This window comes from Scyliorhinus torazame, chromosome 5 (genome assembly GCF_047496885.1).
Source record: "Scyliorhinus torazame isolate Kashiwa2021f chromosome 5, sScyTor2.1, whole genome shotgun sequence".
NCBI lineage: Eukaryota > Metazoa > Chordata > Chondrichthyes > Carcharhiniformes > Scyliorhinidae > Scyliorhinus > Scyliorhinus torazame.
In genome coordinates, this window is record NC_092711.1 from 327,463,742 (window position 1) to 327,482,572 (window position 18,831).

Here is an 18,831-nt window from a genome sequence, read left to right on the forward strand (position 1 = left end):
AGCTAATCCACATTTACCGGGTGAACACATCTAATCCCACATTTACCGAGTGAACACAGCTAATCCACATTTACCGAGTGTACACAGCTAATCCACATTTACCGAGTGAACACATCTAATCCCACATTTACCGAGTGAACACAGCTAATCCACACTTACCGAGTGAACACAGCTAATCCCACACTTACCGAGTGAACACATTTACCGCGTGAACACAGCTAATCCACATTTACCGAGTGTACACAGCTAATCCACACTTACGGAGTGAACACAGCTAATCCCCATTCACCGAGTGAACACAGCTAATCCACATTCACTGAGTGAACACAGTTAATCCTACATTTACTGAGCGAACACAGCTAATCCCACACTTACCGAGTGAACACAGCTAATTCCACACTTACCGAGTGTACACAGCTAATCCACACTTATGGAGTGAACACAGCTAATCCCCATTCACCGAGTGAACACAGCTAATCCACATTCACTGAGTGAACACAGTTAATCCTACATTTACTGAGCGAACACAGCTAATCCCAAACTTACCGAGTGAACACAGCTAATCCACTCTTACTGAGTGAACACAGCTAATTCCACACTTACCGAGTGAACACAGCTAATCCCACATTTACCGAGTGAACACAGCTAATCCACACTAACCGAGTGTACACAGCCAATCCCACATTTACCGAGTGTACACAGCTAATCCCACACTTACCGAGTGAACACAGCTAATCCACACTTACCGAGTGAACACAGCTAATCCCACATTTACTGAGTGAACAGAGCTAATCCCACATTTACCGAGTGAACACAGCTAATCCACATTTACCGAGTGAACATATTTAATCCACACTTACCGAGTGAACACAGCTAATCCCACATTTACCAAGTGAACACAGTTAATCCACATTTTCTGAGTGAACACAGTTAATCCACATTTACCGAGTGAACAGAGTTAATCCCACACTTCCGAGTGAACACAGCTAGTCCCACATTTACCGAGTGAACACAGCTAATCCACATTTACCGAGTGACCACAGCTAATCCACACTTACCGAGTGAACACAGCTAATCCACATTTACTGAGTGAGCACAGCTGATCCACATTTACCGAGTGACCACAGTTAATCCACGTTTACCGAGTGAACACAGCTAATCCACGTTTACCGAGTGAACACAGCTGATCCACATTTACTGAGTGAACACAGTTAATCCCACACTTACCGAGTGACCACAGGTAATCCACGTTTACCGAGTGAACACAGCTAATCCACGTTTACCGAGTGAACACAGCTGATCCACATTTACCGAGTGAACACAGTTAATCCCACACTTACCGAATGAACACAGCTGATCCACATTTACCGAGTGTACACAGTTAATCCACATGTACCGAGTGAACGCAGTTAATCCCACACTTACCGAGTGACCACAGCTAATCCCACATTTACCGAGTGAACACAGCTAATCCACATTTACCGAGTGTACACAGCTAATCCCCATTCACCGAGTGAACACAGTTAATCCCACACTTACCGAATGAACACAGCTGATCCACATTTACCGAGTGTACACAGTTAATCCACATGTACCGAGTGAACGCAGTTAATCCCACACTTACCGAGTGACCACAGCTAATCCCACATTTACCGAGTGAACACAGCTAATCCACGTTTACCGAGTGAACACAGCTGATCCACATTTACTGAGTGAACACAGTTAATCCCACACTTACCGAGTGACCACAGGTAATCCACGTTTACCGAGTGAACACAGCTAATCCACGTTTACCGAGTGAACACAGCTGATCCACATTTACCGAGTGAACACAGTTAATCCCACACTTACCGAATGAACACAGCTGATCCACATTTACCGAGTGTACACAGTTAATCCACATGTACCGAGTGAACGCAGTTAATCCCACACTTACCGAGTGACCACAGCTAATCCCACATTTACCGAGTGAACACAGCTAATCCACATTTACCGAGTGTACACAGCTAATCCCCATTCACCGAGTGAACACAGCTAATCCACATTCACTGAGTGAACACAGTTAATCCTACATTTACTGAGCGAACACAGCTAATCCCACACTTACCGAGTGAACACAGCTAATCCCACACTTACCGAGTGTACACAGCTAATCCACACTTACCGAGTGAACACAGCTAATCCCACTTTTACCGAGTGAACACAGCTAATCCCACATTTACTGAGCGAACACAGCTAATCCCACACTTACCGAGTGAACACAGCTAATCCACTCTTACTGAGTGAACACAGCTAATTCCACACTTACCGAGTGAACACAGCTAATCCCACATTTACCGAGTGAACACAGCTAATCCACACTTACCGAGTGTACACAGCCAATCCCACACTTACCGAGTGTACACAGCTAATCCCACACTTACCGAGTGAACACAGCTAATCCCACATTTACTGAGTGAACACAGCTAATCCCACATTTACCGAGTGAACACAGCTAATCCACCTTTACCGAGTGAACATATTTAATCCACACTTACCGAGTGAACACAGCTAATCCCACATTTACCAAGTGAACACAGTTAATACACATTTACTGAGTGAACACAGTTAATCCACATTTACCGAGTGAACGGAGTTAATCCCACACTTACCGAGTGAACACAGCTAGTCCCACATTTACCGAGTGAACACAGCGAATCCCACATTTCCCGAGTGAACACAGTTAATCCACATTTACCGAGTGAACAGAGTTAATCCCACACTTCCGAGTGAACACAGCTGGTCCCACATTTACCGAGTGAACACAGCTAATCCACATTTACCGAGTGACCACAGCTAATCCACACTTACCGAGTGAACACAGCTAATCCACATTTACCGAGTGAACACAGCTAATCCACATTTACTGAGTGAGCACAGCTGATCCACATTTACCGAGTGACCACATTTAATCCACGTTTACCGAGTGAACACAGCTAATCCACGTTTACCGAGTGAACACAGCTAATCCACGTTTACCGAGTGAACACAGTTAATCCCACACTTACCGAATGAACACAGCTGATCCACATTTACCGAGTGTACACAGTTAATCCACATTTGCCGAGTGAACACAGCTAATCCCACACTTACCGAGTGAACACAGCTAATCCCACATTAAAGTTAGAGGAATCTATAACCGGTTTCACCTCGGTCTGCGTGCTTGAAGCATGAACTCACTTGTTGCATATTCCTCCCAATCCTCTCTCAACTTTCACTCAGTCGCTGATCAGCCTGTTCAAAGCATCAAATTACAACATGGAGAACCATGTCTCCATGACATTGGATCAACTCCACTCCATATCCCATATGACTAATGTATCAATCTCAATGTTGACCCCAGCCCAGGAGAGAGTTGAAGATTTCCACTGTGTGAAATTGCCTCAAATGTTATGCCCCTTTGCTCTGGACACAATGGAATTATTCTCTCTCTCCACCTTTTTATCAGTTTAGGTATCTTAATTGGATCACCCTTCAACTATACTTGAGGGAACACAAGCTAATAAACCTGTCTTCATGATTGAATCCCTTTGTCCTGTTTGTATCGCTTGATCCTGTGCCCTTTCCAAAGTCAATCTCTCCTTCCTGAGAGCTACAACTGAACAGTGTTCCTCCAGATGGGGGTGTAAGAGGAGCTGTGTACCGGTGAAGCAACACCCACTCCCCTTCAATGCTCTGTGATAAAGGTCATTCTGGTTACTTTTAGCATCTGTCCAATAGATTTTATTGATTTGGAGTCAGAAATCCAGCCAATCAGGCAGTTGTTTTTGCCAAAGTTCCGTGGGGAATGGGGATAGGGCGGTATTCCGGCCGGACCTATTCCGTCTTGTATATGCTTCCGGCCTCACAAACTCTCCCTTCTCAGGATATCTCCAGAAGGTCAACTGATCCCGTTAATCAGTGGATTCTCACTATCATCACCTACATCGGATGTGGAGTTTCTGCCCTGTTCCTCGGCATGATTTTACTGACATATCTGGCTTTTGAGTAAGTAGTTACGTGTAGTCTGCGGGAATCTGTTTTCAGTGACAGATCGGTAGGACGATAGTGACAGTGAAATAATTCTGTCCTAAACAGACCCGAGACAGAATCAACAAAATATGCAACGGATTATATTTGATTACATTTGACTATATTTCATTATATTTGACTATATTTGATTATATTTGACTATAACTGGTTATATTTGACTATATTTGTATTATATGTGATTATATTTGATTAGATTTCACTATATTTGATTATATTTGACTATATTTGATTATATTTGACTATATTTGACTATATTTGATTATATTTGACTATAACTGGTTATATTTGACTATATTTGTATTATATGTGATTATATTTGATTAGATTTCATTATATTTGATTATATTTGACTATATTTGATTATATTTGCTTATATTTGACTATATTTTTCTATATTTGTCTATATCTGACTATATCTGACTATATCTGACTATAACTTATTATATTTGATTATATCTGACTATATTTGATTATATCTGACTATATCTGACTATACCTGACTATATCTGACTATATCTGACTATAACTTATTATATTTGATTACATCTGACTATATCTGATTATATCTGACTATATCTGACTATATCTGACTATATTTGATTATATCTGACTATATTTGATTATATCTGACTATATCTGACTATATCTGACTACATCTGACTACATCTGACTACATCTGACTACATCTGACCATATCTGACTATATTTGATTACATTTGACCATATTTGACTATATCTGACTATATTTGATTATATCTGACTATATCTGACTATATTCGATTATATCTGACTATATCTGACTATATCTGACTACATCTGACTACATCTGACTACATCTGACTACATCTGACCATATCTGACTATATTTGATTACATTTGACCATATTTGATTATATCTGACTATATTTGATTATATCTGACTATATCTGACTATATTTGACTATATCTGACTATATCTGACTACATCTGACTACATCTGACTATATCTGACCATATTTGACTATATTTGATTACATTTGACCATATTTGATTATATTTGATTATATTTGACTATATTTGACTATATGTGACTATATTTGATTATATTTGATTATATTTGACTATAACAGATTATATTTGATTATATTTGACTATAACTGATTATATTTGATTATATTTGACTATATCTGACTATATTTGATTATATTTGATTATATTTGACTATATTTGATTATATTTGACTATAACAGATTATATTTGATTATATTTGACTATAACTGATTATATTTGATTATATTTGTCTATATTTGACTATAACTGATTATATTTGACTACATTTGACTATATTTGACTATATGTGATTATATTTCACTATATTTGACTATATTTGATTATATTTGATTATATTTGACTATATTTGATTATATTTGATTAAATTTGACTATATTTGATTATATTTGATTATATTTGACTATATTTGATTATATTTGATTACATTTGACTATATTTGATTATATTTGATTATATTTGACTATTTTTGATTATATTTGATTATATTTGACTATAACTGACTATTTGATTATATTTCATTATATTTGATTATATTTGACTATATTTGATTACATTTGACTATATTTGATTATATTTGATTATATTTGACTATTTTTGATTATATTTGATTATATTTGACTATAACTGACTATTTGATTATATTTCATTATATTTGATTATATTTGACTATATTTGACTATATTTGACTATATTTGACTATATTTGATTATATTTGACTATAACAGATTATATTTGATTATATTTGACTATAACTGATTATATTTGATTATATCTGACTATATCTGACTATATTTGATTATATTTGATTATATTTGACTATATTTGATTATATTTGACTATAACAGATTATATTTGATTATATTTGACTATAACTGATTATATTTGATTATATTTGACTATATTTGATTATATTTGTCTATATTTGACTATAACTGATTATATTTGACTACATTTGATTATATTTGTCTATATTTGACTATAACTGATTATATTTGACTATATTTGACTATATTTGATTATATTTCACTATATTTGACTAAATTTGACTATATTTGATTATATTTGATTATATTTGACTATATTTGATTATATTCGATTATATTTGATTATATTTGATTATATTTGATTCTATTTGACTAATTTGTTTATATTTGATCATATTTGACAATATTTGATGATATTTGACTTTAACAGATTAATTGTGATTATATTTGACTATATTTGATTATATTTGACTATATTTGATTATATTTGACTATAACAGATTATATTTGATTATATTTGACTATAACTGATTATATTTGATTATATTTGACTATATTTGATTATATTTGTCTATATTTGACTATAACTGATTATATTTGACTACATTTGATTATATTTGTCTATATATGACTATAACTGATTATATTTGACTATATTTGACTATATTTGATTATATTTCACTATATTTGACTAAATTTGACTATATTTGATTATATTTGATTATATTTGACTATATTTGATTATATTCGATTATATTTGATTATATTTGATTATATTTGATTCTATTTGACTAATTTGTTTATATTTGATCATATTTGACAATATTTGATGATATTTGACTTTAACAGATTAATTGTGATTATATTTGACTATATTTGACAATATTTGACAATATTTGATTATATTTGATGCCTGAAATAACTTTGAATTTCACTTAACAGGAAAGTCAGGAAGAAAAGAAAATCATAAAGGAGAAAATACATGTGCGAGCACTCTCTCACACTCACTCACACTCTCTCACACTCACTCTGTCACACTCACTCACACTCACTCTGTCACACTCTCTCACACTCACTCACACTCACTCACACTCACTCTGTCACACTCACTCACACTCACTCACACTCACTCTGTCACACTCTCTCACACTCAATCACACTCACTCACACTCACTCTGTCACACTCTCTCACACTCACTCACACTCACTCACACTCACTCACACTCACTCTGTCACACTCTCTCAGTCACACTCTCTCACACTCACTCACACTCACTCTGTCACACTCTCTCACACTCACTCACACTCACTCACACTCACTCTGTCACACTCTCTCACTCACACTCACTCACACTCACTCTGTCACACTCTCTCACACTCACTCACACTCACTCACACTCACTCACCCTCTGTCACACTCTCTCACTCACTCACACTCTCACACTCACTCACACTCTCTCACACTCTCTCTCATTCTCTCACACTCACTCACACCCTCACACTCACTCACTTACACTTTCTTATACTCACACACACTCACACCCTCTCACTCACTCAAACCTTCAGACTCACTCACACTCTCTCTCACTCACACACTCAAACCCTCACACTCACTCACACTCATTCACACTCACTTAAACTCTCTCTCACTCTCTCACACTCACTCACGCTCATTCACACCCTCACACTCACTCACTTACACTTTCTCATACTCACACACAAACACCCTCACACTCACTGAAACCCTCAGACTCGCTCACACTCGCTCACACTCACACTCTCTCACACACACGCAAACCCTCACACTCACACTCACTCATACTCTCTCACACTCTCTCACACTCTCTTACACTCACTCACACTCACTTACACTCTCTCTCACACTCACTCACAATCTCTCACTCACTCACATTCACGCACACACTCTCACACTCACACCCTCACCCTCACTCGCACTCTCTCACACTCACTCACACTCTCTCACACTCACTCACACTCACCCACACCCTCACATTCACTCACTTACACTCTCTCTCGCTCTCTCACACTCACTCACACTCACTCACACCCTCACACTCACTCACTTACACTCTCTCATACTCACACACACTCTCACTCATACCCTCACACTCACTCAAACCTTCAGACTAACTCACACTCTCTCACACTCACACACACTCAACCCCTCACACTCACACACACTCACTCACACTCACTTAAACTCTCTCTCACTCTCTAACACTCACTCACACTCATTCACACCCTCACACTCACTCACTTACACTTTCTCATACTCACACACACTCACACTCACACCCTCACACTCACTCAAACCCTCAGACTCGCTCACACTCGCTCACACTCTCTCACACACTCAAACCTTCACACTCACACTCACTCACACTCTCTCACACTCACTTACACTCTCTCTCACTCTCTCACACTCACTCACGCTCACTCACAATCTCTCACATTCACTCACACACTCTCACACTCACTCACACTCTCTCACACTCACACCCTCACACACACTCACTCACACCCTCACACTCTCATCCTAACTCGCACTCTCTCACACTCACTCACACTCTCTCACACTCAGTCACATTCACTCACACACTTTCATCCTCTCTCACACTCACTCACACTCTCTCTCACACTCACTCACAATCGCTCACATTCACTCACATTCACTCACACACTCTCACACTCACTCACACCCTCACCCTCACTCACACTCTCTCACACTCTCTCACACTCACTCACACTCACCCACACCCTCACATTCACTCACTTACACTCTCTCACACTCACTCACACTCACTCACACCCTCACACTCACTCACTTACGTTCTCTCATACTCACACACACTCACACCCTTACACTCACTCAAACCTTCAGACTCACTCACACTCTCTCACACTCACACACACTCAGACCCTCACACTCACACTCACTCACACTCACTCACACTCACTTAAACTCTCTCTCACTCTCTCACACTCACTCACACTCATTCACACCCTCACACTCACTCACTTACACTTTCGCATACTCACACACACTCACACTCACACCCTCACACTCACTCAAACCCTCAGACTCGCTCACACTCGCTCACACTCACTCACACTCTCTCACACACTCAAACTCTCACACTCACACTCACTCACACTCTCTCACACTCTCACTCACTCACACTCACTCCCAATCTCTCACATTCACTCACATTCACTCACACACTCTCACACTCACTCACACTCTCTCACACTCACACCCTCACACACACTCACACTCACTCACACCCTCACACTCTCTCATCCTCACTCGCACTCTCTCACACTCACTCACACTCTATCACACTCGCTCACACACACTCACTCATACGCTCACTCACTCACACACTCACCCCCTCACTCACTCACTCACTCACTCTCACTCACTCACTCACTCTCACTCACTCACTCACTCACTCTCACTCACTCACTCTCACTCACTCACACACAGTCACTCACCCACACTCGCTCACTCACTCACACTCACTCACTCACTCTCACTCACTCACTCACTCACACTCACTCACACACCCACCCACACTACCACACTCACTCACACTCACACTCTGACTCACTCACTAACTCACACACACATGCACTCACTCACTTACACATGCTCTCACACGCTCACTTACTCTCTCACTCACTCATTCTCATTGTCATCCACTCACTCTCACTCACACTCACTCACTCTCTCACTCACTCTCATTCACTCTCACTCGGTCAGTCACTCTCACTCACACTCTCTCACTCACTCTCACTCTCACTCACTCACTCACTCCCATTCACACTCACTCACTCACCCACTCACTCACTCACACACCCACTCACTCCTACTCACTGACTCACTCACTCACACTGACTCACTCACACTCACAAACTCACTCACTCACACACACTCCCTCATGCTCTCATTCACTCACACTGACTCACTCACACACACTCACTCACTTTCACTCTCACACACTGACTCACTCTAATTCACACTCACTCATTCTCAAGCACTCACTCTCATTCACTTAGTCACACTCACACCCATTCACTCGCTCTCACACACACCCTCACTCACTCACGCTCTCACTCGCTCATTCACGCACTAACTCTCTCACTCACTCACATTCTCACTCACTCACTCACTCACACTCACTCACTCACACTGACTCACTCACTCACACAGACTCACTCACTCACTCACACTCACTAACTCGCACTCACTCACTCACTCACTCACACTCACACACTCACACTCACTCACTCACACTCACTCACTCACTCACTCACACTCACTCACTCACTCACACTGACTGACTGACTCACTCACATTCACTCATTCACTCACTCACTCACTCACTCACACTCACTCACTCACTCACACTAACTCACTCACACTCACTCACTCACACTCACTCACTCACTCACTCACACTCACTCACTCACTCACTCACACTGACTCACTCACTCACACTGACTCACTCACTCACTCACACTCACTAACTCACACTCACTCACTCACTCACTCACACTCACTCACTCACACACTCACACTCACTCACTCACACTCACTCACTCACTCACTCACACTCACTCACTCACTCACACTGACTGACTGACTCACTCACACTCACTCACTCACTCACACTCACTCACTCACACACTCACACTCACTCACTCACACTCACTCACTCACTCACACACACTCACTCACTCACTCACACTAACTCACTCACACTCACTCACTCACTCACTCACTCACACTGACTGACTCACTCACTCACACTCACTCATTCACTCACTCACTCACTCACACTGACTCACTCACACTCACTCACTCACTCACTCACACTGACTCACTCTCACTCACTCACTCACTCACACTGACTCACTCACACTCACTCACTCACACACACTGACTCACTCACTCTCACTCACTCACACTCACTCATTCACTCACTCACTCACTCACTCACTCTCACTCACTCACTCACACTGACTCACTCACACTCACTCACTCACTCACACTCACTCACTCACTCACACTGACTCACTCACACTCACTCACTCACTCACACTGACTCACTCACTCTCACTCACTCACACTCACTCATTCACTCACTCACTCACTCACTCACTCTCACTCACTCACTCACACTCACTCACTCACTCACTCACACTGACTGACTCACTCACTCACACTCACTCATTCACTCACTCACTCACTCACTCACACTCACTCACTCACTCACTCACACTGACTCACTCTCACTCACTCACTCACTCACACTGACTCATTCACACTCACTCACTCACTCACACTGACTCACTCACACTCACTCACTCACTCACACTGACTTACTCACTCACTCACTCACTCACTCACACTGACTCACACTGTCTCACTCACTCACTCACACTCACTCACTCACTCACACTCACTCTCACTCACTCACACTCACTCATTCACTCACTCACTCACTCACTCACTCTCACTCACTCACTCACACTCACTCACTCACTCACTCACACTGACTGACTCACTCACTCATTCACTCACTCACTCACTCACTCACACTCACTCACACTCACTCACTCACACTCACTCATTCACTCACTCACTCACTCACTCTCACTCACTCACTCACTCTCACTCACTCACACTCACTCATTCACTCACTCACTCACTCACTCACTCTCACTCACTCACTCACACTCACTCACTCACTCACTCACACTGACTCACTCACTCACTCATTCACTCACTCACTCACTCACTCACACTCACTCACTCACTCACTCACACTGACTCACTCTCACTCACTCACTCACTCACACTGACTCACTCTCACTCACTCACTCACACACACTGACTCACTCACTCTCACTCACTCACACTCACTCATTCACTCACTCACTCACTCACTCACTCACTCTCACTCACTCACTCACACTGACTCACTCACACTCACTCACTCACTCACACTCACTCACTCACTCACACTGACTCACTCACACTCACTCACTCACTCACACTGACTCACTCACTCTCACTCACTCACACTCACTCATTCACTCACTCACTCACTCACTCTCACTCACTCACTCACACTGACTCACTCACACTCACTCACTCACTCACACTCACTCACTCACTCACACTGACTCACTCACACTCACTCACTCACACTCACTCATTCCCTCACTCACTCACTCATTCACTCACACTGACTCACTCACACTCACTCACTCACTCACACTGACTCACTCACACTCACTCACTCACTCACACTGACTGACTGACTCACTCACTCACACTGACTGACTCACTCACTCACACTCACTCATTCACTCACTCACTCACTCAATCACTCACTCACACTCACTCACTCACTCACACTGACTCACTCACACTCACTCACTCACTCACACTGACTCACTCACACTCACTCACTCACTCACACTGACTCACTCACACTGACTCACTCTCACTCACTCACTCACACTCACTCACTCACACTGACTCACTCACTCACACTCACTCACTCACACTCACTCATTCCCTCACTCACTCACTCATTCACTCACACTGACTCACTCACACTCACTCACTCAATCACACTGACTCACTCACACTCACTCACTCACTCACACTGACTGACTCACACTGACTGACTCACTCACTCACACTCACTCATTCACTCACTCACTCACTCACACACTCACTCACTCACTCACACTGACTCACTCACACTCACTCACTCACTCACACTGACTCACTCACACTCACTCACTCACACTCACTCACTCACTCACACTGACTCACTCACACTGACTCACTCAAACTCACTCACTCACTCACACTCACTCACTCACACTCACTCACTCACACTGACTGACTCACTCACTCACACTCACTCATTCACTCACTCACTCACTCACTCACACTCACTCACTCACTCACACTCACTCACTCACACTCACTCACTCACACTGACTGACTCACTCACTCACACTCACTCATTCACTCACTCACTCACTCACTCACACTCACTCACTCACTCACACTCACTCACTCACTCACACTGACTCACTCACACTCACTCACTCACTCACACTGATTCACTCACACTGACTCACTCACACTCACTCACTCACTCACACTCACTCACTCACACTGACTGACTCACTCACTCACTCACACTCACTCATTCACTCACTCACTCACTCACTCACACTCACTCACTCACTCACTCACTCACTCACACTGACTCACTCTCACTCACTCACTCACTCACACTGACTCACTCACACTCACTCACTCACTCACACTCACTCACTCACACTGATTCACTCACTCACTCACTCACTCACACTCACTCACACTCACTCACTCACACTGACTCACTCACACTCACTCATTCACTCACTCACTCACTCACTCACTCACTCACTCTCACTCACTCACTCTCACTGACTCACTCACACTCACTCACTCACTCACACTCACTCACTCACTCACACTGACTCACTCACACTCACTCACTCACACTCACTCATTCCCTCACTCACTCACTCATTCACTCACACTGACTCACTCACACTCACTCACTCACTCACACTGACTCACTCACACTCACTCACTCACTCACACTGACTGACTCACTCACTCACACTCACTCATTCACTCACTCACTCACTCACTCACTCACACTCACTCACTCACTCACTCACACTGACTCACTCACACTCACTCACTCACTCACACTGACTCACTCACACTCACTCACTCACTCACACTGACTGACTCACTCACTCACTCACTCACACTCACTCACTCACACTCACTCATTCCCTCACTCACTCACTCATTCACTCACACTGACTCACTCACACTCACTCACTCACTCACACTGACTCACTCACACTCACTCACTCACTCACACTGACTGACTGACTCACTCACTCACTCACACTCACTCACTCACACTGACTGACTCACTCACTCACACTCACTCATTCACTCACTCACTCACTCACTCACACTCACTCACTCACACTGACTCACTCACACTCACTCACTCACTCACACTGACTCACTCACACTGACTCACTCACACTCACTCACTCACTCACACTCACTCACTCACACTGACTCACTCACACTCACTCACTCACACTCACTCATTCACTCACTCACTCACTCACTCACACTGACTCACTCACACTCACTCATTCACACTGACTCACTCACACTCACTCACTCACACTCACTCATTCACTCACTCACTCACTCACTCACTCACACTGACTCACTCACACTCACTCACTCACACTCACTCATTCACTCACTCACTCACTCACTCACACTGACTCACTCACACTCACTCACTCACACTCACTCACTCACTCACTCACACTCACTCACTCACTCACTCACTCACACTGTCTCACTCACTCACACTCACTCACTCACTCACACTCACTCACTCACTCACTCACACTGACTCACTCACACTCACTCACTCACACTCACTCATTCACTCACTCACTCACTCACTCACACTGACTCACTCACACTCACTCACTCTCACTCACTCACACTGACTCACTGACTCACTCGCTCACTCACTCACTCACACTGACTCACTCACACTGACTCACTCACTCACTCACACTCACTCACTCACTCACACTCACTCACTCACTCACACTCACTCACTCACACTCACTCACTCACACTCACTCACTCACTCACACTCACTCACTCACTCACACTCACTCACTCACACTCACTCACACACACTCACTCACTCTCACACTGACTCACTCACTCACTCACACTCACTCACTCACACTCACTCATTCACTCACTCACTCACACTCACACTCACTCACTCACACTCACTCAGTCACTCACTCACACTCACTCACTCACACTGACTCACTGACTCACTCACACTGACTCACTCACTCACTCACACTGACTCACTCACTCACTCACACTCACTCACTCACACTGACTCACTCACTCACTCACACTCACTCACTCACACTGACTCACTCACTCACTCACACTGACTCACTCACACTCACTCACTCACTCACACTCACTCACTCACACTCACTCACTCACTCATACTGACTCACTCATTCACTCACTCACTCACTCACTCACACTGACTCACTCACACTCACTCACTCACACTCACTCATTCACTCACTCACTCACTCACTCACACTGACTCACTCACACTGACTCACTCACACTCACTCATTCACTCACTCACTCACACTGACTCACTCACACTCACTCACTCACTCACACTCACTCACTCACTCACACTCACTCACTCACTCACACTGACTGACTCACTCACTCACACTCACTCATTCACTCACTCACTCACTCACTCACACTGACTCACTCACACTCACTCACTCACACTCACTCATTCACTATCTCACTCACACTGACTCACTCACACTCACTCACTCACACTCACTCACTCACTCACACTCACTCACTCACTCACACTGACTCACTCACACTCACTCACTCACACTCACTCATTCACTCACTCACTCACTCACTCACTCAGTCTCTCACTCACACTCACTCACTCAGACTCACTCATTCACTATCTCACTCACACTGACTCACTCACACTCACTCATTCACTCACTCACTCACTCACTCAGTCTCTCACTCACTCACTCACACTGACTCACTCACACTCACTCACTCACACTCACTCATTCACTCACTCACTCACTCACTCAGTCTCTCACTCACACTCACTCACTCACACTCACTCATTCACTATCTCACTCACACTGACTCACACACACTCACTCGCTCACTCACACACTCACTCTTATTCACTCACACTCACTCACTCACTCACACTCACTCACTCACACTCACTCACTCACACTCACTCACTCACACTGACTCACTCACTCACACTCACTCACTCACACTGACTCACTCACTCACTCACACTCACTCACTCACTCACTCACTCACACTGACTCACTGACTCACTCACTCACTCACTCACACTCACTCACTCACTCACTCACACTGACTCACTCACTCACTCACACTGACTCACTCACTCACTCACACTCACTCACTCACTCACTCACACTGACTCACTGACTCACTCACTCACTCACACTCACTCACTCACTCACTCACTCACTCACACTGACTCACTCACTCACTCACACTGACTCACTCACACTCACTCACTCACTCACTCACACTCACTCACTCACTCACTCACTCACTCACACTGACTCATTCACTCACTCACACTGACTCACTCACACTCACTCACTCACACTGACTCACTCACTCACTCACACTCACTCACTCACTCACTCACTCACTCACACTGACTCACTCACTCACTCACTCACACTGACTCACTCACTCACTCACACTCACTCACTCACTCACTCACACTGACTCACTGACTCACTCACTCACTCACTCACACTCACTCACTCACTCACTCACTCACTCACACTGACTCACTCACTCACTCACACTGACTCACTCACTCACTCACTCACTCACACTCACTCACTCACTCACTCACACTGACTCATTCACTCACTCACACTGACTCACTCACACTCACTCACTCACACTGACTCACTCACTCACACTCACTCACTCACTCACTCACTCACTCACACTGACTCACTCACTCAATCACTCACTCACTCACTCACACTGACTGACTCACTCACTCACTCACTCACACTCACTCACTCACTCACTCACACTCACTCATTCACTCACTCACTCTCACTCACTCACTCACTCACACTCACTCACACTCACTCACTCATTCACTCACACTCACTCACTCACACACTCACACTCACTCACTCACACTCACTCACTCACTCACACTCACTCACTCACTCACACTGACTGACTCACTCACTCACACTCACTCACTCACTCACTCACACTCACTCACTCACTCACACTCACTCACACTCACTCACTCATTCACTCACACTCACTCACTCACACACTCACACTCACTCACTCACACTCACTCACTCACTCACACTCACTCACTCACACTCACTCACTCACTCACACTCACTCATTCACTCACACTCACTCACTCACACACTCACACTCACTCACTCACACTCACTCACTCACTCACTCACACTGACTCACTCACTCACACTGACTCACTCACACTCACTCACACTCACTCACTCATTCACTCACACTCACTCACTCACACACTCACACTCACTCACTCACACTCACTCACTCACTCACTCACACTCACTCACTCACTCACACTGACTGACTCACTCACTCACACTCACTCACTCACTCACTCACACTCACTCACTCACTCATACTCACTCACTCACACTGACTGACTCACTGACTCACACTCACTCATTCACTCACTCACTCACTCACTCACACTCACTCACTCACTCACACTGACTCACTCTCACTCACTCACTCACTCACACTGACTCACTCACACTCACTCACTCACTCACACTCACTCACACTGACTCACTCACTCACTCACTCACTCACTCACACTCACTCACACTGACTCACTCACTCACTCACACTCACTCACTCACACTCACTCATTCCCTCACTCACTCACTCACACTCACTCACACTCACTCACACTCACTCACTCACTCACACTCACTCACACTGACTCACTCACACTCACTCACTCACACTCACTCATTCACTCACTCACTCTCACTCACTCACTCACACTGACTCACTCACACTCACTCACTCACTCACACTCACTCACTCACACTCACTCACTCACTCACACTGACTGACTGACTCACTCACTCACTCACTCACACTCACTCACTCACACTGACTGACTCACTCACTCACACTGACTCACTCACTCACTCACACTCACTCACTCACACTGACTCACTCACACTCACTCACTCACACTCACTCATTCACTCACTCACTCACTCGCTCACTCACTCACACTGACTCACTCACACTCACTCACTCACACTCACTCATTCACTCACTCACTCACTCACTCACACTGACTCACTCACACTCACTCACTCACTCACACTCCCTCACTCACTCACTCACACTCACTCACTCACTCACTCACTCACACTGTCTCACTCACTCACACTCACTCACTCACACTGACTCACTCACACTCACTCACTCACTCACACTCACTCATTCACTCACTCACTCACTCACTCACACTGACTCACTCACACTCACTCACTCACTCACACTCACTCACTCACTCACCCCCTCACTCACTCACTCACTCACTCTCACTCACTCACTCACTCACTCTCACTCACTCACTCACTCACTCACTCACTCACTCTTACTCACTCACTCTCACTCACTCACACACAGTCACTCACCCACACTCGCTCACTCACTCACACTCACTCACTCACTCTCACTCACTCACTCACACTCACTCACTCACACACAGTCACACTCACTCACACTCACTTACTCACTCCTACTCACTCACTCACACTCACTCACACACCCACCCACACTACCACACTCACTCACACTCACACTCTGACTCACTCACTAACTCACACACACTCACTCTCTCACTCACTCTCATTCACTCTCACTCGGTCAGTCACTCTCACTCACACTCTCTCACTCACTCTCACTCTCACTCACTCACTCACTCACTTACACACGCTCTCACTCGCTCACTTACTCTCTCACTCACTCATTCTCATTCTCATCCACTCACTCTCACTCACACTCACTCACTCTCTCACTCACTCTCATTCACTCTCACTCGGTCAGTCACTCTCACTCACACTCTCTCACTCACTCTCACTCTCACTC

General features: G+C 44.0%; 1 protein-coding gene across 1 annotated transcript in view; it reads left to right on the forward strand.

Moving 5' to 3' along the window:
* adgrg4a (adhesion G protein-coupled receptor G4a) overlaps positions 1 to 18,831 on the forward strand; it is a 721,014-nt gene that overhangs the window by 259,956 nt on the left and 442,227 nt on the right. Inside the window, exon 9 of the mRNA XM_072501541.1 lies at positions 3,905 to 4,026. Coding sequence (XP_072357642.1) covers positions 3,905 to 4,026 — 122 coding nt within the window. The remainder of the gene's footprint in view (positions 1 to 3,904; positions 4,027 to 18,831) is intronic.